Here is a 27,837-nt window from a genome sequence, read left to right on the forward strand (position 1 = left end):
TGAAGTGGCGGATGAAGCCACAGCTGCTCCAGGAGAACTTGGAGAACTGAAGATCGTGGACGAGAGGAAGTGGTGAAGGTCAGTAGGGCTGCTGCCTCTGCAACCAGTCAGGAGCCTCAGAGTTTCCAAGCTTACATGCCACCGGGGGAGGGTGGCACCCCCCAGGTGAAACCAGAAACCTTCCCAGGGAGGACTCGGGAGATGGCACAGTGGTGATGCAAAGAGACTGTCATGCCTGAGGCTCAGTGCCTGCACCATGCTAAGCCAGAGCTGAGCAGAGCTCTGGGACACAGACACACAGACACACACACACACACACACATAATAAAAGAAAAACTCACAAGACCTTCCTGATGAACCCGGGGGCGGCTTGTTCTTTGACACTGTGAAGCAGGTGATTTTGAGCTCTGGAGACAGATCAGCCTGGGTGTGGCTCCCTCTCACCTTGGTGCTGACTCTCTGAGATGCTGTGGATGGGATGCATGTCACAGGGCTCTGTGAGCCTGCCAGGTGAGGGCCAGGGAGAGAGCTCAGCCTGGCAGAGCACAGAACTTGCCCTCCTGAGCCCAGGGTCACAGGTTCAATCTGTGGCCTCCTCCCATGCCAGAGCTGAGCGGTGCTTCGGTCCTCTGACTCACACACAAATGAAAACATCTTTAAAAAAAATAATAAATTTCTCGACATAGCCCCCTACACATAAACACAACAATTGGGCCAAAGCACACCAAGTTCAAAAAATAGTGAGGATAATTACTCCTGTGGTTGCCACAGTGTGAGCTTCTATTTAGCACTGCCCACACGTAGTGCTAGAAACAGACAGCATCCTTGGTCCCCTCTGCTTACAGAGCTCCGAGTCTGGCAGCAGACAATGCCCACGCGGTTGAAGCCAGCCTCTCCCCCCACCAGACTCTGAACTGGGACCTGTGTTTCCCAGAGGCCCCTATGATCCTCTGCTAAGAGCTGGGAGCAGCCAGCCATGCCAGGGCTCCCGTCGTCTGCATGTGGTAGTTGTGTCTGGCAGACTAGAGGCAACTCTGACCCAGCCTTAGGAGGGAGGCATCTCTCACTTGACGATTCTCCCCACAGTCAGAGAATCCAGGCTTGACTTTCTGGGTCAGTGTTCTCTGCACTGCTAGCCCCCGCCTGATTCAGTAGTGGCAGCAAGTCCTGGGTGGCCTCTCACAAGTTCTGTCACTTCTGCATAACTTGGGAAAGCCATCAGGAGGCAGTGCCATCATTTCCTTTGGGCAGACTTGTGTGAAGAACTTTTTAAATTCCCACAGTAAAATATGTACAAAGTCACTTGAGGACAGGTCAGTGTACTTTTACATGTGTATGCACACCTTATAAAATTATTTTGTTCAATTATTAGCTTTTTTCTTTTTCGCTTCCTGTGTTATTGCTGGGGCTCAGTGCTACCCTTACGAATCCACTGCTCCTGGTGGCCATCCCCCCCCATCTTATTTAATAGGACAGACAGAAATTGAGAGGGATGGGAAGAAGGAGAGGGAGAGAAGTGGCCACCCCCCCATCTTATTTAATAGGACAGATAAAATTGAGAGGGATGGGGAAGAAGGAGAGGGAGAGAAGAAGACAGATACCTGAAGACCTCCTTCACTGCTTGTGAAGCTTCCTTGCTGCAGGTGGGGAGCCGGGGCTCAAACCCAGGTTCTTGTGCTTAGTACTATGTGCGCTTAACCATGTGCACCACCACCCAGCCCCCATTAGCATGCTTTGTCTTATTTCTTCTCCTTCTTAGTCTCCTTCTCTTTCTTTTATCCCCCCTCCTCTTCTCCTTCTTTTTCTTCTCCTTCTTCTGATAAAGGATAAGAGAGCGGGAGAGGGAGGGAGAGAAGAGAGGAGATGCCTAGAGCACTGCTCAACTGCTCATGAATCTCCCCCCAGCAGGTGGAGACAGGGCTTGAACTAGGTCCTTGCAAGGGTTAGCCTGTGTTCTATCAATTGAACAATCACCCCCCCCACACACACACACACACATGCCTCATACAATGACATAACTCTGAACAGTGAGTATCCATTCTGAGCAGCGCAGTGAGGTCACCATTGTGTGACGTCCTGGAGCGTAAGGACGCAGAGCACATGGGGGCTTTGTAGCCAGGGAAGCGCTCGTGGGTGCCGGGATAGCCTGAGGGTGCTTCTTCCCGAGCTAGTGCTCTCTCGGTTGGAGAGAACTCAACTGGAGCCGATCTAGGCTGCTGCGTGGGAGAGGGAACAGGAGCTCGTGCCGCACTAACTTCGCAGGAGATACACTCTGGAACTCTCGGAGCCGGAAAGCAATTTCCAAGTGTCTTTAATCAGAAGAGCAGCTGTTTTTATACTCTCCAAGTAGGGTGGAAACAGGATGTGACATAGAGAGGGTGGAGAGAAAAGTGACTGGTGAAAATCAGAGTGTGACAAGGAGGGGGCGGAGCAGGCGAGAATCCTATCACTGAACCACCAATGCCCTGGAGGGAGTGCTTTATGTAAATGTAAAAGTGATTTATGTAAATAGACCAAAGCTTTGAATGAGATTAAATCTATCCCTATATAGGCATATGGTTAAGCAGAAGCCAGGGGGAGCTGGCATACTATCCAACACGTGGGCATACAGAGACGTGCACAGACACACAGCTGGGACGTCCTGCTCCAGGGCCAGAGTGTCAGGCCCACCATTACTGTGTGCCCATTGTTGACCGAGAGCTCACTCAGCAGCCAGGCCTACACCCAGATAAAAGACTCAGCCCCCGGCCCTCACACCTCTTCTTAGTCTGCAGCCCACTTGCAGGGAATGTCTGCGTGGCCGCCATCACAAGGGTGTTTGCCTCTTCTTGAGTTTTCACAAGCGGTTCCATGAAGAGTGTACATTTCATCACCCGACCTCTCACTACACAGAGCTTGGGAGGGTGGTGGTCCTGGCTCTGGGTAGAAGCAGTCTGTTGGCTCTTGTCATTATGGGACATTCTGCCATGTGGAAAGGCCACCAGACTCTGCTCTTGGTGGACACCGGGTGGCTGCAGATTCTAGCCCAAGCCAAGCCCTTCAGCCGAGGCTGTGGTGCCCGTGTGCTGTCTTTCTTGTGGTCACATGTGGGTCCTAGAACTTCCGGGTGTCCTGCTGTCCTCTTCCTCCTCAACACGCCCTTCATTACTTTGTCCAGTTTCTCCAGGACACGCTGGACGCCCTCTTCAATATCATGATGGAGCACTCTCAGAGCAACGAGTATGACATCCTCGTCTTCGATGCCTTGGTAAGAGGTGGCATGGCAGGCCCGGCCAAGCTAGATCATGGTGTACCTATCTACCTCTGAGACCCTGTGACCTCCTTCTTGAATTCTCTGGAGTTCTGCAAGGAGACCAAGGAATGAACGGCTGTGCCCTCTCATTTGGGGGGGGGGGGAGCTCATTTGAAAACACAGGGTGAAGAAGGAAAAAGCTTGGAGACTCTCCATGGGTGCAGGGAGCTCACCCTAGTTGTAAGATCCCTCCAAGTGTCTCCTGACTCTCCTTTTGCCTTCTCCCTCACGGTCTTCAGCAGATGCCCCCAAGACCTCTGCTCTTTCCATCTTCCCAAAGGGTCTCCTCCTCCTCTCTCTGTCCCGTTCATGTTTCATCAGCATCAGGCCAGAACACACATAAGCAGCACTTATACTCAGATGTCAAGTCTATGTTGAAATGACCAAGTCTAATATCATCGACCCCGTGCACCGGTATTCGCACCCACCCCGTCTTTTTATTTTTATTTTTATTTATTTATTTATTTATTTATTCCCTTTTGTTGTCCTTGTTTTATTGTTGTAGTTATTATTGATGTCATCATTGTTGGATAGGACAGAGAGAAATGGAGAGAGGAGGGGAAGACAGAGAGAGGGAGTGAAAGACAGACACCTGCAGACCTGCTTCACCGCCTGTGAAGCGACTCCCCTGCAGGTGGGGAGCCAGGGGCTCAAACCGGGCCTTCCTCCGGTCCTTGTGCTTTGCGCCACCTACGCTTAACCCACTGCGCTACCGCCCGACTCCCCCACCCCGTCTTTAAAGAGTTTCCATGGAGATGACTGGGACTTAGTCCAGTCTTTCTCATCAAGGCTTCCGGCAAAGTTGGCCCTCAGGAATCATGACAGGCCCTTTAATGCCTCAGTGAAGTGCCAATAGAGACTTTGACAAGTTCTGCAGTAAAGAACATAGTCAAGGGGGTTGAGAGCACAGGTTACAATGTGCAAGGACCTGGGTTCAAGCCCCCCCACCCCACAGTCCCTACCTGCATGAGGAAAGCTTCACGAGTGGTGAAGCAGTGCTGCAGGTGTCTCTCTGTCTCTCTATACCCCTCTTCCTCTCAATTTATTGCTGTTTCTATTTAATAAATAATGATAACAAAATAATCGCAAATAATTTTTTAAAAGGCAGTCAAGTGAAAATAACCCAAGATTTCTCAAACTTATTTGACCATGAAATACTATAAATAAAAATAAATAGAAATTAAAAAAAAATTTAGGGAGCCAGGCGGTGGTACAGTGGGTTAAGCGCGCATGACAGGAAGCCCAAGGACCTGTATAAGGATCCTGGTTCAAGCCCTCGGCTTCCCACCTGCAGGGAGTTGCTTCACAGGCGGTGAAGCAGGTCTGCAGGTGTCTGTCTTTCTCTCCCCCTCTCTGTCTTCCCCTCCTCTCTCCATTTCTCTCTGTCCTATCCAACAATAATAGCAACAACAATAAACAACAAGGGCAACAAAAAGGGAAAAAATAAAAATTAAAAGCTTGCAATATTACAGTATACTCCATGGAAGACTTTCTTAGGAGAGGCACTGTCTTAATATGAAGGGCTAGGGGGCTGAGGAGGTGGCACAACCAGTTAAGCACACAGAAAGACCTGCTTAAGGATCCAGGTTCTAGCCCTGCCCTCTACCTGCAGGTGGACGCTTCACACACAGTGAAGCAGGTTTGCAGGTGTCTCTCTTTCTCTCTCCCTGTCTATCTCTCCCTTCCTCTCTCAATTTCTCTCTGTCCTATCCAATAAAATGGGGAAAAAATGGCCACTAGGAGTAGCGGATTCCTAGTGCCAGTACCAGGCCCCAGCGATAACCCTGGAGGCAAAAGAAATGTGAAAAAGACCAAAGCTGTGTTAGCGAGCTGAATCTAGGCACAAGAAGTCAGTAATGCCATGTGAGTATGGCAGCCTGCTGAGGTGTGCGCCCGTGCCCCACCCCACTGAATCTCTGCCTCTTCCTCCTGCTCAGATCTACATCATAGGACTCATCGCTGACCGGAAATTCCAACATTTCAACACCGTCCTGGAGGCCTACATCCAGCAGCACTTCAGCGCCACCCTGGCTTACAAGTGAGTAGCCACACTGAGATGTGGGGCTCTCCTGTCCACCCCACGCCTGTCTGCCAGAAAGAATGCCCGGGGAGGGGGGCGCGGGCTGGAGCTACCATACATGGAGGGTCACCTGCCTTCTTGTCATAGGTCAGCCTGCACCGTCTCTTGTCTGCAAAAACCCACTCCGTGCCTGGGTTAGGAAGACCAAATAAAACTGTGCACACTTTTTAGGATGGCTATTCGGTGAGAGTCAGAAGTAGCTGGAAGTGCTCAAGGCCTCATGGTCCATTCGTCCAGCTGCACACCCTGGGGTGCAGACCAGAGAGAGGGATACACAGAACCAAGAGCTCGCTGGGACCTGGGGAGGGGAACTAGGGGCTTGAGCACAGCTGGGAGTGGGACGGTTGGCGGAGTCAGTTTATGGAAGAGGTGACAGAAAGCGGGACAACTCGATTGAAATCGGCCTTCATGGTAATGAAGAAACCCAGGACGTTCCTAGCAAGAGAATCTCATGGCCTAAGAGTGTTCTCTGAACACAAAGCAGAACACGGACTGGCTTTGGCGTATTGCACCAGAGTAAAGGACTCTGGGTGTGTGAGTTTGTGTGTGTGTGTGTGTGGGTGTGGGGGGGGTGAAGGTCCTGGGGCTTGATGCTGGGGAGGACCTAGGTGGGGGGTGAGAGTGTTATGTGGAAAACCGAGAAGTGCTACACAAGTACCAACTACTGTATTTTACTGTTGACTATAAATAATAATTCCCTCTCCCCAATCAAGAAAAAGAAAAGACAAAAAGGAAACCATTTTTAAAAGAATGTTTTCTGTAAGAAAGGAAGGGCATGGCCACCACCATCATTTCTACTCGGGTTCTCCTTGGGGGCGGTTTCCTGGTCAGAATTGCTTTTCCTCATTATGAGTTCCTTTGTTGTATTTTTGTGAGCAGGAAATACTTATCCATCCTTTTTATCACACACACACACACACACACACACACACACACACACACACACACACACACACACACACACACACCTTATACAGTATTTGTTTTTGCAATGCTAGAGAATGAACCCAGAGTCTTACACGTGTAAAACCACTGTTGTGTGGTCTCCCTGGACTATTTTTTTTAAAAGTTTATTTATTCATTAATGAGAAAGATAGGAGGAGAGAGAAAGAACCAGACATCACTCTGGCACATGTGCTGTCGGGGATCGAACTCAGGACCTCATGCTTGAGAGTCCAAAGCTTTATCACTGCGCCACCTCCCTGACCACCCTGGATTGATTTTTACTAATTTAATTTCTTATTGGCTAGAGCCAGAGAGAAATTGAGAGGGGAGAGGGATATAGGGAGAGAGAGAGACACCTGCAGACCTGCTTCACTGTGGGCGATGCTTTCACCCTGCAGGTGGGGACCAGGGGCTTGAACCCCAGTCTGTCCTATACACTGCAGTGCATGCACTAAGCCAAGTGTGCCAGTGCCTAGCCCCTGACTGCTTTTGTTTCTTAGCTCTTTATTTTAGAGAGAGAGGTGGAGAAAGGGAGGGAGAGAAGGATGTGAGCAAAGCCAGGCTCTGCTGAGTGAGTTGCGTCCTGGCCCCCAATATATTTCCTACACAGTCGTTAATGTTGGCAAGTGTCGAGACACTAGCCCCTTTCTCCTTTGGTGGATGCTTTCTGACTCACTGAGCAAAGTAATCCCCACACTGTGGATTGGAAACCTACATATTCTGTACATCCGACCCCTCCCTCAGGAAGCTGATGACTGTGCTGAAGACATACTTGGACACTTCCAGCAGAGGGGAGCAGTGCGAACCCATCCTGAGAACACTGAAAGCCTTGGAATACGTGTTCAAGTTCATCGTTCGGTCAAGGACATTATTTTCACAGTGAGTAGTACACTTGTTTTCCAGGAATGATTGATTAGCTCTGCAATCCCTTGGAGTACAACTGTGTTTTTGTCAGTGGAGAAACTTAGGAAATTATAACCAGCTGTCAGTCGAAAAATATCTTAAATCCAAACGGAGAGAGAGAACTGAGATTATAGCGTAGCCTTTTAGAGCACCAGTTTATATGCCTAAGGTTGCAGAGGCTGCAGGTTCGATCCCTGACATTGCCATATGTCAGACCTGGACAGTGCTCTGATCCTCTTTCTCTATTCCTTTCCCTCCTCTTTCGTTCACTCTCTCAAATATAAATTCATACATAAAGAAATCTTTGAACTGTAAGAGTGAGGAGGGAGAGAGAGAGAATCGGAGTGTCACCCTAGCACATATGATGTTGGGAACTGAGCTGGGGGCCTCCTGCTTCAGAGTCCAGCCATGTATCTGCTGCCTCACCTCTGGGACTTCTCATTGACTCTCCCCCTTTTTTTTTCCAAAGGAAATCCAATTTAGAGAGTTATTCACAGGTGCTAATCACTGTGAGTTCACCTGGGGAGAAAGAAAAGCAGTCTGAACATGCTACCTGATTACGTTCCATCCAGAAGATTAAACTTGTCTTCTGAGGCTCTTAAGCCTCTTGCCTGTTGTCCTCCATGTGATGTGGGAGCCGGCGAGAAGTGCCCAGGAACCAGTATGATGGAGGTGTTGGGAGTGGGGGGCAGAGCCCAGGGAGTCTGACAGGAACCTGGCTGTGGCAGGCCGGTTGCCCTGCCTGTCCTTGAGGTCCTGGTGGCCAAGGAGTGAGAATCAAAGAGACTTGACGTGCAGCAGGGGCCACCTGAGCCGCCACTGCACAGAGCTGTGGTGACAGGGACATTCAGACACAGCCCGGAAGAAGGGAAGTGATGCCATTCAGCCTGCAGAGCAAGGCTGGGCAGGGGATTGGTGGAGTAAGGGATTCAGTTGGCTGGGTGTGATGGGGAATAATAAACAAACAAACAAACAAGGAATGCGTTCTTAGTGCAGATGCCTAGCAGTGCTGGTGAGGACTCCGTGCAAACTGACGTAGAGAGAACGGACCTTTGTTACGGGGCTAGAGAGAGCTTGGCTCTGCTGCCCTTTGTTGGCGGCCTTCTCTCTATGTATTTGCTACGGGGCAGGGGGCTTGGTGCCAGCACTATGAACCCACTGCTCCCAGAGGTCTTTTTTTAATCTTTATTTTGTTGGGTAAGACAGAGAGAAATGAGAGAGGAGAGGGAGGTAGAGAGGAAGAGAGAGAGGTAGACAGACACCCGCAGGCCTGCTTTACCACTTGTGAAGTGTCTCCCCCTGCAGATGGGGAGAAGGGACTTGAACCTGCATCCTTGTGCAATAAAAATGTGCGCACCTAGCGGGGTAGGCTTCTTGGCTGCCTCCTGAGGCCAGTTCTTCAATAGCCAGGCACCGAAAGTCCCAGGCTTACATTTGACCAGCTTACACAGCTGTAGCCTTCTTGGTGTTCTAGCAAAATCTGGAATAAAGACTAGTCTCAGGCCCATGCTCAGATCTCAAGCTGTGCGCTGGGGGAAGGGTGTGCAGATTATCTGGCAGGGACCACACTGCACCTCTGCAGACCGACACCGGCTCCGTGACTTACGGTCTGAGTCTATTCAAGGGGTGAGAGAGTTTCTCCAAATATAGCCGTGGTCTGCTGTCACTGTTTTAATCTGAAGGTGTGGATGGGCTCTGCAGGGGCTTCCTGGAGGAGCCATCTGCAGTGGGTTGAGGCATGCTTATAGAGCTCAGGTGATGGCTAGGAAGAGAGAGAAGTAGCTATTCCCATGGCACCAGGCATGTGTCTCTTGGACTAGTCTCAGACAGAAGCGGCTGTCTCAGTTCTGCTGTGTGTCTGTTACTTAAACCGAGACTGCAGATTGAAACTTGTGCGTGTGAGAGAAACTTGTGCGTGTGAGAGAAACTTGTCAGTTGTCTGGAAGGCCATAGGAAGCAACTGTGGATTTTTCTAAGGTCTGTTTCTTGGAGGAGTTCCAATGTTCTAACATTGTAATTCCAGATTAATAGGCAGGGGCATCTCATCTCATCTGAAGGGAGGACTCCAGAGCTAAAAAGAAGAATCGCCCCCTTCTTCCTTCCTCCTTCCTTCCTTCCTTCCTTCCTTCCTTCCTTCCTTCCTTCCTTCCTTCCTTCTTCCTTCCTTCCTTCCTTCCTCTCTTTCTTTCTTTCTTTCTTCTTTCTTTCTTGCCTTGTCTCTCTTCAATTTTATCTCTTCCACTGGAGGTAAGAATGTTTGTACATTTTTTTTTTTTTGCTTTATTTTATTAACATTAATATTCTAAAAATATGGAATGCTTCACGAGTTTACGTGTCCTCCTGGCACAGGGGCCGTGCTGATCTTCTCTGTATCGTTCCAGTTTTAGTTTATGTGCCGCTGAAGCGAGCACTGGACATGTTCTTGCTTCTCCCTTGCCTTAAGTCATGCTATCTTGCAGAGTCCCTTCCTCTCCACTCAGTGTCCGTTCCGTGCTGTCGGGACTCCAAGGAATCTTCTCTGGGAGAGAGCAAACCAGTAGTCCGTGCTCTAGCCCCAGGCAGAGCCACCTGGACCCTCGTGAAGTGAAATGCCTGCTGGTGTGGCAAGTGCACAGGGCGGCCTGGGACCTCATGCAGGGGTGGGGGCGGGGTGGGCTTCAGGCATCTCGCTGCGCTTGGGGCTCCAGTAAGGATCTGCTCTACACTGGAGTGTGAGGACACCAGGAGGCAGTTGTGGCATCTCCCCATAGCGGGAGGACTTTTTTTTATTCAGTACTTGGCAAACTGGAAAACAGAAGACGCGTGCTCTGAGGTTTCTGCGTCAGCTGGGGGGAGAATCATAACCTAATTACGGCTTTGGGGGCTTATTGTGTCTGGTGTTATGTTTTTGCTTCCTGTTTGTTCTTTGTTCTCCTCTCTCCTGGGCATAACTGCAGCTGATCGAGCTCCCACTAGCTGTTCCCCTGGCTTCTCTTCCTCGTACATGGCATGCATCAACTTTTGCAAGGACCGGGGATCTTCCTCCATCGCTGTGTGGGCTGCACCTGGGAAGAGGGAGGAAGAGAAATGGCTGAGAAGGACTGGGGTTTCTGTGCCTACCACATAGCGGAAGAGAGCACTTCCGGTCCACTCTCGTCCTGTCTGCAGCAGCCTCTGAGTCAGAGTTCAGGCCACGCAGGTGTAGGGTCTGCAGGGTCGGGAGGAAGGGGGCTGGCTGCCCTGGAAGGCACGGCTGGCTGGGCACTGTGGGTGCAGCTGAGAGGCCCAGGCTGCAGGCGGATGGTGCAGGAGGAAGCCCTGGCTTAGAGCATCTCTCAGGAGAAGAGGCCTGGCCACAGTGGCAAAGCTGCCCAGGCCACTACACCTTTGTCGTCACACTGTCCCAGAGACCAGCCCACATGGCACCTGCCCCGGTCATCTTGGTGGGAGCAGCACTTCCCCCCTACCCCCACCTCCTGAGTCATCCTGCTCCCTGCCCCCCACTGGGGGACCCACATCACAGACATGTCCCACTGTGGTTCTGTCTACCCCGTACCACACACCCCTGCCCTGTCTCCACCGGCCCTGGCCATCAGATGGGCAAGTCCTCTGCTGCTCTTCCTGGGCAGTTGCCTCACCCCCTCTCCAGCCCTGCTGCGCCTCAGGTTCCCACCAGGACAGCTTTTCCCTAAGTAAACATCACACCCCAGTCCCCTCTCCAGGTCAGGAGTCTGTGAGGCAGCTTGGCTGTGGGAGGACACCTAGGCAGAGTCCCAGCCTCTGCCTTTCTCAGCAGCCCTGGGCCTCCCCGGAAGATGCTGGCTGCATGAGCCGTGCTTCTTGCTCAGGGATGAATCAGTGCTAGGCGTGATCCTCTGTTTATGCTGGGCTGGCCCTCCCCGCCTGCAATTTGTTTGCATATCAGTGCCGGTTATTCTGAAGTCGGCCTCCATTTTTCAGCTCTGGATATCATTTTGCTTTCTGATGACTGTGATAGCTCCTTAAGCTACATGGCTGCAGCTAATGGAATGATTCTGTGGTAACGTTCACTTGACATCAGATCAGGACTAGAGAAAACTGTCAGCAGGGAGGTAGGGGGTGGGGATGGGGCTCTCCCCACCTTGTCAGATGGTCACTTCTGGATCTGGGGTCTGTGTTGTGAGTTTCTTTAGCACCGCCAGGGGAGCTGCTCACAGCCTGTCTCTTACTAACCTAGGCGGATGAGTCTTGTGGCCATGGAGTGAGTTTCCTTCCCGGGTTATGAAACTGAATCCGTGTGCATTTTTGGAAACAGCCCTTCTTCCCCTTTGACTGTGTGGCTGGTGGTAAACTTTTACTGAATTCATATGGCATGCCTGGGACTCTGTTGCAGGCAGGAGGTTCTGAAATTCCTGCCCTGCTTCCTGCAGTAGGCAGCATAGGGGCAGGGGACCCAGCAGAGCACACCATGCCACACCACACCATGCCACATTATGCCGTGCCACACAGTGCCCACCACACCATGCCCACCACACAATGCCACACCACACCATGTCCACCACATCACACAATGCCACACCACACCACGCTACACCACATCATGCCACACCACACCATGCCACATTATGCCATGCAACAGAGTGCCCACCACACCATGCCCACCACACAATGCCACACCACACCATGTCCACCACACCACACCACATAATGCCACACCACACCACGCCACACCACACCATGCCACATTATGCCATGCCACAGAGTGCCCACCACACCATGCCCACCACACAATGCCACACCACACCATGCCACACCACACCATGCCACACCACACCATGCCACACCATACCATGCCACATCATGCCATGCCACACCGTGCCTGCCACCACACCATGCCCCACTACAGTGCCCACCACACCATGCTGCCACACCATGCCCACCACACCATGCCCACCACACCATGTCACACCACACCATGCCATACCTCACCATGCCCATGCCACACCATGCCCACCACACAGTGCCCACCACACCATGTTCACTACACCATACCCACCACACCATGACCACCACACCATGCCCACCACACCGTGCCCACCACACAGTGCCCACCACACCATGCCACACCACACCATGCCCACCACACCATGCCCACCACACAGTGCCCACCACACCATGCCACACCACACCATGCCCACCACACCATGCCCACCACACAGTGCCCACCACACCACACCATGCCACACCACACCATGCCCACCACACAGTGCCCACCACACCATACCCACCACACCATGCCCACCACACCATGCCCACCACACAGTGCCCACCACACCATGCCACACCACACCATGCCCACCACACCATGCCCACCACACAGTGCCCACCACACCATACCCACCACACAGTGCCCACCACACCATGCCCACCACACTATGCCCACCACACAGTGCCCACCACACCATGCCACACCACACCATGCCCACCACACAGTGCCCACCACACCATGCCACACTACACCATGCCCACCACACCATGCTCCACACCATGCCCACCACACCATGTCCACTACACAGTGCCAACCACACCATGCCCACCACACAGTGCCCGTCACACCATTCCCGCCACACCACGCCATACCGCAGCTCCTGGGCTAAGCTGCCAGTGATTCAGGCAGAGTGACAAGGAGACAGGTGGGTGGCTTCTCAGAGCAGGCGGGCTGGGGCCAACCCAGGAGGACCAGTAATTCTCCCCAGAGGATGTGGTGTTTTAAAGTCACTGCAGGCACTGGAGCAGCCAGCCGGTGAGGAAAGTGTGTCCCCAGAGGCGGGACAGCTTCTCTACTAAGACTCCCAGCTCTCAGTCCCCTGTGTGGCTGCCTCCCTGAGCACGCATGGCAGCCCTGCCAATAGGGGCTCCAGGTCTGTCTTCCTCCAGGGGACTCTCCAGAGGAGGACAGGGGTGACTTAATTACCCAGCTCCACGTCGATGAGCTTCCATAGCAGCTGTTGTGAAGGTTCTAACCAGTGGATTAAACAATACCCTGCAGGCAGGGCGGGTCTCAGGCAAATCAGTGATTATGTAAACAGACCACAGCATCAAGCAATGCAGCATGTAGTAGGGGGGAGTTGGCGTAATCCCCAACAGTTGGCAGGGAAGGGTCAGAGGGTCAGAGGCCTCACCTCTCAGGGTTGGGGGAACGTGGAGAGGGATGGGGAGTGGATGGATGAAGACGGGGTGCTGCAGGGGTGTGGTGTGCATCAGGGAGGTGGCTGGAAGCCATGGTGTGATGCCAGAGCAGGGAGCCAACACCACCCTCTATGCCAGGGAAGGCAGAGGGGTCATCCTCAGGGCAAGGCCCCCTGCAGGCGTACCCCTGGACCCCTGGGGACCAGGGTAGGGGCAGGGGAGCCATGCAGAGCACACCACACTGCAGCTCCTGGGTGAAGCTAGAGCCACAAGGAGACGGGCGGGAGAAATTTCCCTATTTGCTCCAAGAGGTAGACGACAAGTTTCGCAGACACTGTTACCGTAGTCGTGGAGATAACCCGAGTCACGGGAGAGCTTCTGTTGAGCACCATGCCGATTGGTTTGTTTTTTTTACAGGAGCAATTTGGAACCCTGTGCTTGGACAGTGCAGGGAAGGGTTGCAGTCCTAATGGAGGGGATTTGCATGGTGGGCTTCATGCTTTAGAAAGATGACCTCAGGGCCCGGTCGGTGGCATATCTGGTTAAGTGCACATAGTAGTAAGCTGGAGGACCTGTGCAAGGATACAGGTTCAAGCCTGCAGGAGGATGCTTCACAAGTGGTGAAATTGGTCTTCAGGTGCCTGTATTTCTCTCTCTCCCTCTCTCTCTCCCCGTTTTCTCTCAATTTCTCTCTGTCCTATCCAATAAAATGGAAAATGCCACCAGGAGCAGTGGGTTTGTAGTGCTGGTACCAAGCCCCAGTGATAACTCTGGGGTTAAAAAAAAAGACCTGAAAGGGAGGTTAGTGCCAAGGAGATGGTGTGGAGGTGGTTAGAGGCCAGAGACAGTAATGAAGTGACCTCAACCATCTGGGCAAGGGGAGGGCCGAACAAGGGAGCCACAGAGGGGCAGGAGGAGAGTGGGAGAAGGTGGGGTTTCTATTTGGCAGGGTGGCCAGGAGTTACGGGACATGGGAGTGAAACAGGGAGTGATCCAGCTCTGGGCTTTGCTGCCGCCTGGATCAGGCTCCACAAGTCCCGGCCGCCATGAAAATTCAGGGAGGGACAGCGTGGGTGTGCTGTTAGGTTAGAGATGGGGAAGGTGCAGGTGTTCACCGGCTCCTTACCAAAGGAGTTTGGGGCAGACTTGGAGTTCAGGATTGTGGAGTGGAGTTCAGGCATAGATTGACCTAGAAACTCGAGCCCAAGGTGTGTGTGTGTGTGGGGGGTGTGTGTGGGAGGGGGGCGTTACTGAGATCACTATGGTACAGAGATGGGGAAGCTAAGTTTACAGGGAATGCAGGGAAGAGGCCGGGTGAGGGGGTTCTGTACTCCAGGAGCTGGGAAACGGTGCCTCTCGGAAGGGGAGCCAACAGTGCCCATGGCCACAGCAAGGGAGCGGAGGCCGCACCCCAGCACAGGCAGGAGCTCTGCAAATTAGGAGGCTAGCTCCCTGGCCCTGCCCCAGAGCTCGGGGTCTTCCCTCATTCCCGGGGTGGAGGCCACACACGGAAGCAGAAGATGTTGAGGTGCTGGAGTGCACTGTGGACCCCTGCGTTGACAGGAGCAGTCCTGGACAGACAGGCTCCTCCTTCAGAAAGCCTGGGGTGGGCTGCCCCCCAACACACACACACACACACACACACACCACACTCCACACACCTGTTGTCTGTGGCTTGATTCTTCAGAATCAGACAGTCTGCTCTAGAGTAGACAGGAGGAAGTCACTAAAGGCACAAGACAGCTGAGGCAGGAAATGATGACCTCTCTCCCTTCCTTCCTGCCTTCCTTCCTTCCTTCCTTCCTTCCTCTCATTATTCTTTTTAATTTTTTCTTAGTATCTTTATTTATGTGTTGGAGACAGTCAGAAACTGAGAGGGTAGGGGGAGATAAAAAACAGAGAAACACTTGCAGCCCTGCTTCAGCACTTGCGAAGCTTTCCTCCTGCAGGTGGAGGCTGGGGGCTCGAACCTGGGTCCTTGCACATGGTAACATGAGCACTCAGCCAGGTGTGCCACCACCCAGCCCCTGATATTCTTTCCTTAACTCCCTCCTGAGGTCTGGGGGATGGCTTGCTGGCAGAACCCTTGCCTTGGTGCAGAAATAACTCTTCCTGTCAAATGCCACAGCTGACGCTTGCACAGAGAGGAGGCTTGAGTGGGAATCAGTTTCCTGGATAAACACATACATGTCAGAAAACGTGCCTGCAAATCTCCTGTGACTGAATTTGAACACACAGGGGAGCAGGGGGAAGGTCTGGGTCAGGGCATCAACCCCCAGCTCTGTGCCCAGGCACTCTGCACCCCCTTCACAACACCCAGATAGAGACAGACATTGAGAGGGGAGATTAAGAGATATGGAGACAGAGAGACACCTGCAGCCCTGTTTCACCACTTGTGAAGCTTTCCCCCTGCATGCAGGAGATGGTGCGGGGGGGGGGGGCTGGATCCTTGCACACTGTAACGAGTGTGCTCAGTCAGGTGTGCCACCACCTGGCCCCTGAGAATCTGCTTCTTGGTGGCCAACACTAGATCACTCTGTGGCTGGGCCAGCCACTCCTTGTGTCTGACGACCGAGTCCTGAGCCTCCTCTGGTTCCTGTCCTTGGAGTCTCCAAGCTCCTTTGTGGCTCTTTAGTTACACTGATTCAGTTCATTCCTTCTTTTATCTAGTTAGCATTTGGCCCAGCTCTGGCTGGGAGGCTGCAGTGTGTGTGTGTGTGTGTGTGTGTGTGTGTGTGTGTGTGTGTGTGTGTGTGTGTGTGTGTATGGGGGCAGGCAGAGGTACCTGCCCCAGCAGGGCTGCCTTAGGCAGCACTTGGGGCGAGGGGCTGGAAGGGCACAGAAAGGCAGGCCTGCGCCAAGTGGCTTCAGACGGTGATGCAGAGTCCCAGCCCCGATGGCAAAGTATGGTCAGGGAGGTGGGTCAGTTCTCAATGCCAGCCCACTCTGCTTTTGAAAATGTCCACTTTGTGGTCCGGGAGGTGGCACAGTGGAATAAGCATTAGATTCTCAGGCATGAGGTCCCGAGTCCAATCCCCGGCAGCACATGTACTAGAGTGATGTCTGGTTCTTTGTCTCTCTCCTATCTTTCTCATTAATAAATAAATAAACTCTTAAAAACAAGCAAGCAGGGTTAAGCGCACATGGCACAAAGCACAAGGACCAGCCTAAGGATCCCGGTTCGAGCCCCCGGCTCCCCACCTGCAGGGGAGTCGCTTCACAGGCAGTGAAGCAGGTCTGCAGGTGTCTGTCTTTCTCTTCCCCTCCTCTCTCCATTTCTCTCTGTCCTATCCAACAATGACAACATCAATAACAATGGCAACAATAAAAACAACAAGGGCAACAAAAGGGAAAATAAATAAGTATAATAAAAAATTTTTAAAAACAAGCAAGCAAAAAAAAAAAACCACCAAAGTGCAGCCCTGGATTTTAGTGCCCACCTTTTTGGACCAGGACCCTTCCTGGATCAAGGTCTCTTCCCCTGATAGGAATATATAATATATGTTATATTCCTGATGGGGTTTAATATAATAATGCAAGCCAGCCATTTCCTGTTAAGGCTGGGAACCTGAGACTGTGCTTGATGGAACATCCCTTAAGTATGATTAAAAGTCTGAAGTCCTACCATAAAATGTTCTGGGAAAAAAAAAAAAACCATAAAATAACTGCAAATGGATGGTATGTGGGGGAGGTCCAGCCAGAAATCAAAGGAGATAAGTGATGATTGCTTTAAATGAAGAGTCCCGCACTCATCAGACAGAAGTCAGTCACTGCATGAAGCAGAGTATGGATGGATTGCCAAAAACACAAAGATAGCCTTGTGTTGTACCCGGGCAGTGCCGCTTTACAGGGCTGTCCCCAGGATCCACTCCCCTCTGGCTCCCATCCCTTCTACTTCCTGCTTCTGGTGCCCTCAGATCTGTTTCTATAGATGAGGGCTGTGTGCAGAGCTCACCCCTCTCCCCCGACTGATGCCTTCCATCCACTGAGGAAGGGGTCGCGAGGTCGGTGGTGGTGAGTGTTCACTCAGCTGAGGCAGTGAGCGAGCCAGGCCAAAGCCATCATGAGCAGCACAGGCTTTGAACAGAGGAGGTGAACCTTGCCTTCTGGAGCGTCAAGATGTTAGCTGATGAATGTGATCTCGTCATTTCTCCCGGGGGGTAGTAAATCACAGGGCAGCTGAAGCAGAAAGGCCGGCCGAGGAGACATACAGGTGGGGTGGTAGGACCCAGGGCTTAGGGCCCAGGGCTCCATCCCCAGATCTGCGTATGCCAGAGTGAAGCTCTGCTCGCCAGTCTTTTGTGACAGTGACTAATGCCTATTAAAAATTCATTAAAATAACAAATAAAGTGGCTGATGCAAATCATCAAACATTGCATACTCCTGCCATTAAACTATGAGAATTAATTGCATGCTGTCTTGATCTTGGTGAGAGCCAGAAGGTGGCCTTCCCTAAGCCTTAGATGCCAACACTGAGTGTTAAGGATACCCCCTCCTCTTTCATCCTAGCTTAGCTTCTCTGAACTGGGAACTTTGCCATTGATGGAGGGAGGGAGGGAGGGAGAGAAGGGAGGGGAAGGGAGGGCAAAGCACTGCTCCATTCTGGTGAGGCAGTGCTAGGGATTGAACCTGAGACCTCTGGGTCCTCAGACATGTGAGTCGGTGCTCTAACAGGCCAAACTAGCTTCCTGGCACCATTTCATCTCAGCTGAGCTGGAAAGAATGGATCTAGAGAATGGGATTAAAGGTGCCTGTTGCCTACATGGTATCCAGGCTCTTCCGGACCCACTCCCATACCCACTGCCACCCCTGATGGCTGGCTCTGAGCAGGCATGCCATTTGAGAGCCTGAGCAGGGGGTGGACAGAGCAGGCTTGGTCCTGGCATATCGGCTCACCTAGCGGAAGTGGGAAGCTGGGGAAGATGGCAGAAGGTGCCCCTCAGTGGTGACCTGGTCCACACAAGGAGGAGGGAGCTGGCATCCAGAGAGAAGTGACTTGCTGAGGGTCACACGTGGTCTGTAACCTCTGAGATGCTGGGAACCCAGCCCACCCACTACCCTCTATGGCACAGTGCCCCCTGCCAGCTCTCAGTGAGGCAAGCCTCTGCAGGTTTGAAATTCACTCTCTCCCTAGGGGGTGCCCAGATTTCAAAACAAAAGCCTCTCACTGCACACATATTTTTTTAAACTGGCATCATTAACAAGAAAAATTGTTAATAAAATTCTATTTAACTTCAGAGCCAAATGCCAAGGCTCTCAGTGGAACCGAGTAGAAAGCCTGGGGTTAATTACCCTTCTAGGAAGCCACAGAGGGAAAGGGCAGGCCTCACTGCTCTTGGTGTGACCACAGTTTAGAGTAATAATAGGTTGACTTTTCTTAGGCCCTTGTCTTTCTGCCCACAGACTGCCAGGAAGCAGGTGAGCACCCAGTATTTCCCGCTGTAAGAGGAAGTTGTATGACCTTGAGCTAGGTCCTCAGGCTCCAGCCTTACTTCCCACTTGAGAAGGAACTGAATTTAGGAGAAATTGTGAGGGAAATAACATCTGGATGGAGAGAGGAACTGAAAAGCAAGAAACATCCATCCTCCCAGAGATAGAGTAGATATATTTAGGAAATAGGCTAGAATTCAGAAGAGTGTACTGGAACTATTGACAGACCCACTCCCATTCTCCAAGCAGAGACACAATTACCCATTTAATGGTGGGTTTTCAGACTGTACAAGGAGTGTGTGCCTGTGTGTGTGTGTGTGTGTACATCACTTCACAATTTATTATTATTACTGTCATTTAAAAACTAAAGGAAAGACAGTCAGGAGAGATGGCTCAGCTGGTAGAGCCCCTGGTTTAGAAGCCTGAGAACTGAGATGTGGGGTGCTGCTTTCTCTCTCTCTCTCTCTCTCTCTCTCTGTCTCTCTAAATAAATGAGTAAGTGAATACGTGAAATAAATCTTCAGACTTGAAGGAAGATATTTTCAGAGAAGCTGTCAAATCTAATTTTTTTCTTGCTATGCAACCTTTAAAAAAACTGTAAGGACTCTGCTAACTGTTAGTTTAATATGAAATCAGTAGATGAGGCAGCCCATTTTTCTCTGTATGTCTCGAAATCGTAGAAGAGAGAGAAAGAGAAAGAGAGATAGAGAAGGAGAGAGACAGAGACAGAGACTCCTAGGGTACAATGTTTTGGGGCTACTACTCCGTGTCTGATTATTTTGGGAGAAAGATCCCTGAACACCATTTTTCATGCTAATGGAGAAATTCACTTAAGTGTAGAATCATGCCACTTAGTTCTTGCCAGACTGCAAGCAGGCTGCAGCTCCTCTCTGGGGTGGGATGAGGGGTGGCAGGCCTACACAGCACACTCGCTTGCCACTTGGCTGTCTTCTCAAGGTCCTGCTGCATCTAGGCACCTACTCACCGTTAATTTATTGCAAGGGATGCCGGATTTCCTAAGCAAAGTGAGCGGCCAAGGTGGATTGTTTTTCTTCCATATTGTTAACTTCATCTTTTTCATTTCTTTTTCTTTTTCCATCTCCACTATTTGTGCTTCCATCTTGTTGTGTCAGGCTAGTGATGTGAGAGAGAGATGACCCAGGAACCAAGCTCATGGTGGCAAGGCAATTCAAATCTTTATTCATTCGAGTGCCCCAGAGTTGGGCAGTAGCATACCTGGTTAAGCCACGTGGTGCAATCCACAGTGGCGGGCATCAGCCTCCTGGTCTGCATGTGTGCACTTCCCTCCAGGTCGGAACCCGGAAGAGACAAGACAGAATGGAAGTGGCTTGACAATACCATACATGGTTAGGAAAGGGGTGGAGAAAGGCAAAAGGGGCCAGTAATGGTATGGACCTCCCCAGCAGCTGTTGATAGGGGTTCAACTGGCAGTATTAGCAATACCCTGCAGGGAATTAAGAAGGAGACCTTTAGTCATTGTAAGACAAAGCAGAAGATTGATATGTATATCATAAAAGGATGGGCCATAGTATCAAGGACTGTAGGGTGGAGCAGGCTTAATGTTTTAAGGAATGCTGGGCTCCTGGAGGCAGACAAATGCAGGGTGTTTTGTGAGGCAGGGAAGTCTGATATGGCAGGCAACCTTTTGAGGTTCCTGTGTCCCCCCTTGCTCAACCTCTTCAGAGAGAGAGACTAACAGGACAGACGCACCCCTCAGGTTAAGCCCCGCCAAGCTCCACCACATCCACACAACCTCCCTACAACCTGGGGCAGTTTTTCATCAGTGACTGCAGCCTTTATCCGAGACATTTCTCAAGAACCGATGTCCACGTACTGAGTTCCTCTTTCTCCCTCTGGTATGCAGACCATATCTCCCCTGGGGTGGCTGGCAGGAAGAGACTCTTGAGCAGAGCCTCTTTGTTGTTGGCTCGAAGGTTATGAGACCTCCTTAGGTGTCAGACTCTGGAAAGGGGATCCACCCCTTGGGTCCAAGGAACCTACTATGCAGCTTCTTGTCCCTGTGATACTTGTTGAGTCCAGTGAGTGTGTGGCCCTCTCTCTGTCCCCCGGGGCTGCTTGACCTCCATCACTGGTGACCGTGCAATGAGTGCAGACTGACTTTCTGTGTGCTCTTTATTTTTCTTCTTTCTCTTTCTCTGTTCATGTGGTGCCCTGTTTATGTTAGTGGACTAAGGACCTCATGACACCAGTGGGTGGCTTCCTGGCCCATTTATTTCCATTCTGTAGATGTGGGGTGGAGGAGGGGGAACATGATAGACAGCTTGTAAGAAAGGAGAGGGAGGGAGAAATACCAAATCACCACTCCACACCCCATGGAATTTCCCCTGGTGATACCCACAGTGCCTGCCCTCCTGTGGTGGCAGGGATTGAACTCAGAACCTTGTGCGTGGTAAAGCTAAGAGGCCTCCTGGCTCCCAGGTGTTCTTCCTGATACAGTTTTGCTCTGTGACCCCAGAACAGTCTTCCTGCCAGTGGAGCCAGCCTTCATGTGAGAACTTCTTAGGCCACAGCTGGGCTAGAAGTCTCCCTGCAGGCTCACAACCCCCAAGCCCAGGCCTTCATCTGCCAGTTTGGATCTGCCGTGACTCCTTGCACATTGGTGATGAAGAAAGGATGGGGAAGTGTGACAGTAAGGACCTTGCAGGGAAGAGGTGGATCCATCAGGGCCCCTTCTTCTTCCATGAGCTCTTATTTATAAAAAGGAAACATTGACAAAACCATAGGATAAGAGCGGTACAGCTTCGCACTGTTCCTACCACCAGAACTCCGTATACCAACCCCTCCCCTGATAGCTTTCCTATTCTTTATCCCTCTGGGAGTATGTGTTGTTTTAACCGGGCTGGCTCCATGGGTGGGTAGCAGAAAGTTGAAGGTCTGGCTTCTGTAATTGCTTCCCTTCTGACCATGGGCGTTGACAGGTTGATCCATACTCCCAGCCTGTGTCTCTCTTTCCCTAGTGGGGAAGGGCTCTGGGGAAGCGGAGCTCCAAGGCACATTGGTGGGGTTGTCTGTCCAGGGAAGTCTGGTCACATCCTGCTAGCATCTGGAACCTGGTGGCTGAAAAGAGAGTTAATATACAAAGCCAAACAAACTGTTGGACAATTATGGACCTAAAGGCTGGAATAGTGCAGGTGAAGCATTGGGGGGGGGGGGTCCTTAATTTTGTAGATAGCTAGTAGGCATATTATAGTTATATTTCAAAGGGCCTGTAGATATACTAGTATTTTTTTTGTTTTAGTTTTTGTTTTTTGCCTGAGCCTGAAATCTGATATGCAGGTGAATCCTAATTATTGTCTGGAGAGATGATGTCATGGCTGGGAAAAGGACCAGAAAACTGGATCAGGGAAGAGAGAAGCTCCCTAATATGGAAAATGGATATAAATATTACTGTAAACCCCATCAATTTGATGTGATCTGGGGTCCATAGTTAGCTTAGGAGCCTGTGTGACCGACCTCTACATCCCTATAGATCTGAGCTCACATTCTGTGGTCATGAGTAGGAACATTCCAAGATGCCCCAGTATTGACCCATCTTCCTCAGGTGTAGAATAGAGTATGTTGTCCAGCCTCCCTTAGGAGGATGGAACATTCTCTACCATTGTTGATCCAGGTTGAGGGCAAGGTCCTATGGGGGCCCAGAAAGGGGTCTATTCTGTTGTTCCTGATAGAGATGACCAGAAACAATGGAGAGAGGGATTTATTTGAGGTCTAGGCCCATCATGTCTGTTTGGGAGACTCAGGATTCCCCAATTAGGGCCCCAGCTAGTGGAATGGCCTGACAGTGACTAAAGAGTCATCCTTAAAGTCTGCCAGTCTCTTGCCCTTATTCAGCTTTTGCAGTCCTTGCTTTGCTAAGGTTAGCTTTGGAGTGAGTGAGAACTTTAATAGGAAGTAGGTGAGGAGGGGATCTAAGTCTAAGTAGACACTATTTCCTTATGAATTTGATACTGACTCACTAAAGACTATTGTGTATTTTTGCTTTCAGGTATATAATTTGCCCTAATTTAGAGTTACATGTGAACATATCATCTATCTTATGGGACCTGGCCTATATCTAGGTTTTGGGACTTTGTTAGGAAGTGAACCTCCTGGAATGTGTCTGCTGTGTACACCCCAAGGACATCTTTCTACACCGAGGCTCTCCCCTTAACTGTTCACCCCAAGTCTGGGCTGGGGGTAGGAGCATATATCTTTAAGCTCTGTGATTTTTCCCAGAGTGACGCTCTTCCGAAATCACAAATGGGTCACTGGTCCTTTTTGTAAAGTGGAAAATTGACTCCTATTCTAACTGGGTGGATTGTTGGCACAGGATGTGGGCCCACCCGCCAAGTCACCTTGGATTCAAATCCTGGACAGAGAGAGGCTGGAGCCAGCCAGATCCTTCCCCCTGACAGTCCCCAGCCCCCTCCCCTGGACCAGCCACCCTGACATGCTGGGTTCCCGGCAGTCCCAGTCGGTTATGAATCCCCACATTCCCTGGAGCCGTGCTGGGTTCCTGGCAGTCTCAGTCGGTTCTGAGTCCCCACGTTCCCTGGAGGCCCCATTTCCCATCAACTGACAGAGGGCTGCCGCCGTTTGGAGCCAGACAGACTCGGGCTTAAATTCTGACTGCCGTTTATGATCAGAGTGACCCTGTGCCATGAGCATTAAGTCATCTAAGTAGCGGCCATCCATCATCACGGGCATGTTAGGCGAGAGAGTATGGTCACGCCAAAGGCCTCATGGCCAAAGACGATCAGAGAGACTGTCTCTGGGCTCTGGCTCGGGGACTATCAGCATCTGGGCTGTGTGGCACTTCCGAGATTCATCAGACGTTTCGGTACTGCCTCCTGGGAGAGGCTGAAACCCATCCACTCTTAATAATTTGTCATTTGTGCAGGCATGGAATCAATAGCTCGGTTTTGATGTCCCAGGCCTAGTGCTGGGCACGAGAGTCACATCAAAGGTAGCCATGGCCTCTACCCACCGGACGATGTGGTCCTGGGGAGGAGCCAGCTCATCCGACTCAGTGACCGGCTCCCCAGTTGTCCCCCGCCCAAGCTCCCCAGGCCTGCTCTGGTGTCCGGCAGGAAGGTGTCTCCTGTGGTGGTGGGACATGTATGACCTTGCTGTTTGAACAAACTGCTCGCAGTTCCTCGGAAGGCCACGGAGACTCTGCAAAGAGTGTCTCCTTCTGAAAAAACCTCCCAACCCATCTGCTCCTGCCACCAGGCACTTGTGCCTGCAAGATGAGTCAGGTGTGTGTCTCGCCAGGAGCAAACTGAGGCAAAGATGAGGGTGGGGGCAGGAGACAGAGAAGAACTGGACCCAGGTCCAGAGCTGAGGCTCCAGGGCACCTCATGATGGGTGGCCCAGCAGGGCAGGCAGTGGTGATGGCAGTGAGTGAGCGCCAGGAGCTGACATGTGCCACTCACTGGGACACCTGAGCCCTGCTCCTTCCCTGAGCTTCTGTGCCCCCAGGTTCACACCTCTTCAAGTCTGTTTTCCACTCTTGTAAACACAGAGGTAACAGTGACTTCCGCTAACCCATGCACAGAGCTCAGAATAGCATCTGCTCCTTAGAAAAAAGCTCTCAGTAACAGCATCGTGCTATTTATTACCAGTTCCTTCACTCTGCCTGCTAACACGCGCCCTGCCAGCTCTCTGCATGAGAACCGAGTGCTACCCAGACTTCAGGGCAGTGCCTGGCACACAGTGGGTGCTTAAGAAATAGCACCCGGGCTCAGGAAGATGCTGAGGAAGTATAAAGGGGTGGACCCAGAAACAGACGGGACTCTGTGGCACAGTAGCTCCAGGCCCTTGGCTCTCTGCTGGCTTGCAGGCCCTGTGGACTTGGGGCTCACCTGACCTCCCAGAGACCCAGGGCCCAGCCCAGCTCATCAGTGACATCCCAGGGCAGGCAGGGTATGTGCTTCTCCTCCTCCTCCTCCTCCTCCCCCTCCCCCTCCCCCTTCCTCCTCCTCCTCCCCCTCCCCCTCCTCTTCCTCCTCCTCTTCCTCTTATTCCTCCTCCTCCTCTTATTCCTCCTCCTCTCCCTCCTCCTCTTCCTCCTCCTCCTCCCCCTCCTCCTCCTTTTCCTCCTCCTCTTCCTCCTCCTCCTCCCCCTCCTCCTCCCCCTCCTCCTCCCCTCCTCCTCCCCTCCCCCTCCTCCTCCCCTCCCCCACCTCCTCCTCCTCTTCCTCCTCCTCCCCTCCCCCTCTTCCTCCTCCTCCTTCCTCCCCCTCCTCCTCTTCCTCCTCCTCCCCTCCCCCTCTTCCTCCTCCTCCCCCTTCCTCCCCCTCCTCCCCCTCTTCCTCCTCCTCCCCCTTCCTCCCCCTCCTCCTCCTCTTCCTCCTCCTCCTCCCCCTTCCTCCCCCTCCTCCTCCTCTTCCTCCTCCTCCTCCCCCTCCTCCTCCTCTTCCTCCTCCTCCCCCTCCCCCCCTCCTCCCCCCCCTCCTCCTCCTTTTGTGTCCATGCAGAATTGTCACTGGGTCTTAGTACCAGCACAGCAAATCCACAGCTCCTGGCAGCCATTTTTTTCCTATTTTATTTGATAGGACAGAGAGAAGTTGAGAAGGGGGTGGGGGAGATTGGGAGTGAGAAAGATAGACAGACACCTGCAGACCTGCCTTGCCACTTTTGAAGCTTCCCCCCTGCAGGTGGGGAGCTGCGGGAGAGGGCTCAAGCTTGGATCCTGGAATGGGTCCTTGAGCTTCATACTAGCTTCATACTACGTGCGCTTAACCTGGTGCACCACAGCCCGGCCTCGGGTGTGTGCTTCTTATTCCAGTGTCTGAGGTTGCCAGGGCCAGGGAGGAGGCTGCTCAGAGAATCCAGAAGTGGCTGAGCTGTAGAAATCGGTGAAGTGCCCCTGGATTCTGGCATGAACCCCCCAGCTCTCCCCACAGCATGATTGTGTCTTTCTCCTCTGCTCCCTGGGGCTGGGGGCTGAAGGCTGGCTGTGTCTCGGGCTGAGGTCTGACACCCCTGCACGTGGGAGGTGGGGCAAAGCCTGGGCCTCGCCATATGCAGCTCTGTCTGCATCGGGCAAGTGCTCAGCTGTGCACTCTGTCTCCGGAATGACTCACGTGCCCGTGGTGGGGGGTGGCACTGTATTCACCCAAATCCTGGAATCTTGGGAGCTGGGTGCTGCCCCTGGTTGCACGCCCCAGAGCAGTGCTCAGTGTCTGGTCCAGCTCTTCGTGGTCTGGGTGTAAGAAGCCCCCAGACCCTCAGCTCTTTCTGACAGTTCACAGTTCCTGGCAACATCTGTCCAGGCCTGAAGCTGAGTGTGGGAGTGGGGGGTGGGGGCAGGGGGGAGGCTCTTTTGTCCTGAAGCTCTAAAGAAGAGCAAGCACTAAAAAAAAAAGGACATTGAAACTGTGTCTCCTGCGGCCTGGACACCAAGGCCGCATGGAAAGCCTTGCAGATGAAGGAGTATTTTCCCGAGGGGCTGGGAGCCACTGCTAGCCTCCTGGTTCCTCTGCAGCCTTACGGCGTGGCTTTCAGCTAGACACCCAGACTTCAGCCGTCCCCGGTCTCTGTGCTAAATGAATGATTCTTCCCTCTTCTGCATCCTCACCTTCAAGAGGGCTGTAGAAAGGGTTGAAGGGAGGTGGGGGCAGAAGAGAATGAGTGACTGAGGCATCTCAGAAGAGAGAGCGAGAAAGAGTGAGGGAAATGTTGAGACTCAGAGAGGGAAGAGTGACGGGGAGAGAGAGAGAGAGACAGAGACAGAGAGAGACAGAGATGGAGAGAGACCTTGAGACTCAGAGATTCAAGCAGTGTCCAGATGGTCAAGCAGAAAGGTGGGAGTTGGGGGGAGGCAGAAATCCGAGAAGGAAAGGTCAGCCAGGGCTCTAGGGGCCTTGATGGAGTCTTGCAGCTGTGGAACATGTTTTTGGGTTTTTACAGTCTTAGTGACAGGCCTGTCATATGTGGTCTTCAGTATGTTGAGGAATGTTGCTTGAATGTTGCTGAATGCTTTCCCAGCTGGCCTTGCTACAGTTAGCTCTGGTGCACATCTTCCCAACCACACCTGCGTCTGTGTGTCTAGTTGGCCTTGATGGATCAGCCTGTTTGTATGCTGTTGAATTTCAGTGGCCAAGATTTCCTTGAGGGTGTGTGTGTGTGTGTGTGTGTGTGTGTGTGTGTGTAAGTAATGTTCATCAAGGATATGGGTCTGTGATTTTATTCCTTTTTTTTTTCTCCCCAGTGCACTGCTCAGCTCTGGTTTATGGCAGTGTGGGGGGTTGAACCTGGGACTTTAGAGCCTCAAGCACGAGAGTATCTCTGCATAACCTGCATATGCTGTCTACCCCTGCCCTTAGTTTTATTTCTTTGGTATAGTCCTCTCTTACTCTGGGGTTCCGAGTGATAGTGGTCGCAGAGATTGTGTTTGGGAGTGTTTCTCAGACTTTCTGATTCTTTGGAAGAGTTGGAGGAGGATGGGTGTTGGTTTCTTCTTTGAAAGCCTTGTAGAATTCATTCGTAAGGCCATCTGGACCCGAGCTCTTATTCTTGGAGAGACTTTTAATTACTGCTTCCATTTCTGCATGATGGAGAAAAAGGAAGGTAGAAGTCAGACACTGAGTGCACCCCAGAGATGAGTGGGCAGGAAGGCAGCCCTGACAAAGGGCTGGCATGTCCCCATCCCTGTGACAAGAGGCAGTATCCCCCAGAACAGCTGAAAAATCTCTCTCCTTGATGTTTCTAAAGTACTTTGAAATCTGATGACCAGTCTCCCCTCTGATTCTTGCAGAAGAGTGAAATTATTAATGTCCCCTCAGCTCAGACAAGCCTCATTCCTTTGAGGTTCTTCCTGGTCTGAAGAAGAGAAAAAAGACAGAGGGACTGTGTGTGGGGCCAGCAGGAGGGCTCTGGCCCAGGAAGGCACTCAGGTCTCCCTCCTGTGAGCAGCAGGGCCCCTGAATCAGCTCCCTCTCCCCCAGGGCCCAGATGCCCACCCACCCTTTTCCCTTTTGAGTTTTAAACCCAGTGCGTACTTTCTTATTTATTT

At 51.9% G+C, this 27,837-nt stretch overlaps 1 protein-coding gene and 1 non-coding gene across 2 annotated transcripts; one reads left to right on the top strand and one right to left on the bottom strand.

The window, feature by feature from the left end:
- Nucleotides 1-2,966: 2,966 nt before the first annotated feature.
- On the top strand, nucleotides 2,967-12,860 carry LOC132536623 (dedicator of cytokinesis protein 2-like). The gene is made up of 5 exons (XM_060184736.1): nucleotides 2,967-3,062; nucleotides 3,158-3,247; nucleotides 5,230-5,330; nucleotides 7,062-7,196; nucleotides 12,755-12,860. Exons 1-5 carry the CDS (start codon nucleotides 2,967-2,969, stop codon nucleotides 12,858-12,860), a joined length of 528 nt encoding a protein of 175 aa, XP_060040719.1.
- On the bottom strand, nucleotides 9,525-9,631 carry LOC132536624 (U6 spliceosomal RNA). The gene has a single exon (XR_009548123.1). It is a non-coding gene; the product is annotated as a U6 spliceosomal RNA (small nuclear RNA).
- Nucleotides 12,861-27,837: the final 14,977 nt, after the last annotated feature.

Source organism: Erinaceus europaeus, unplaced genomic scaffold (genome assembly GCF_950295315.1).
Source record: "Erinaceus europaeus unplaced genomic scaffold, mEriEur2.1 scaffold_1115, whole genome shotgun sequence".
Classification (NCBI taxonomy): Eukaryota; Metazoa; Chordata; class Mammalia; order Eulipotyphla; family Erinaceidae; genus Erinaceus; species Erinaceus europaeus.

Bases quoted from the DNA above. Each gene is read 5' to 3' on its own strand.
- LOC132536623 (XM_060184736.1), top strand. From the start codon at position 2,967: ATGTGGAAAGGCCACCAGACTCTGCTCTTGGTGGACACCGGGTGGCTG. The intron at 3,248-5,229 runs GTAAGAGGTGGC...CCTCCTGCTCAG, and splicing joins TCCTCGTCTTCGATGCCTTG to ATCTACATCATAGGACTCAT. The intron at 7,197-12,754 runs GTGAGTAGTACA...TCCACTACACAG, and splicing joins TCAAGGACATTATTTTCACA to TGCCAACCACACCATGCCCA.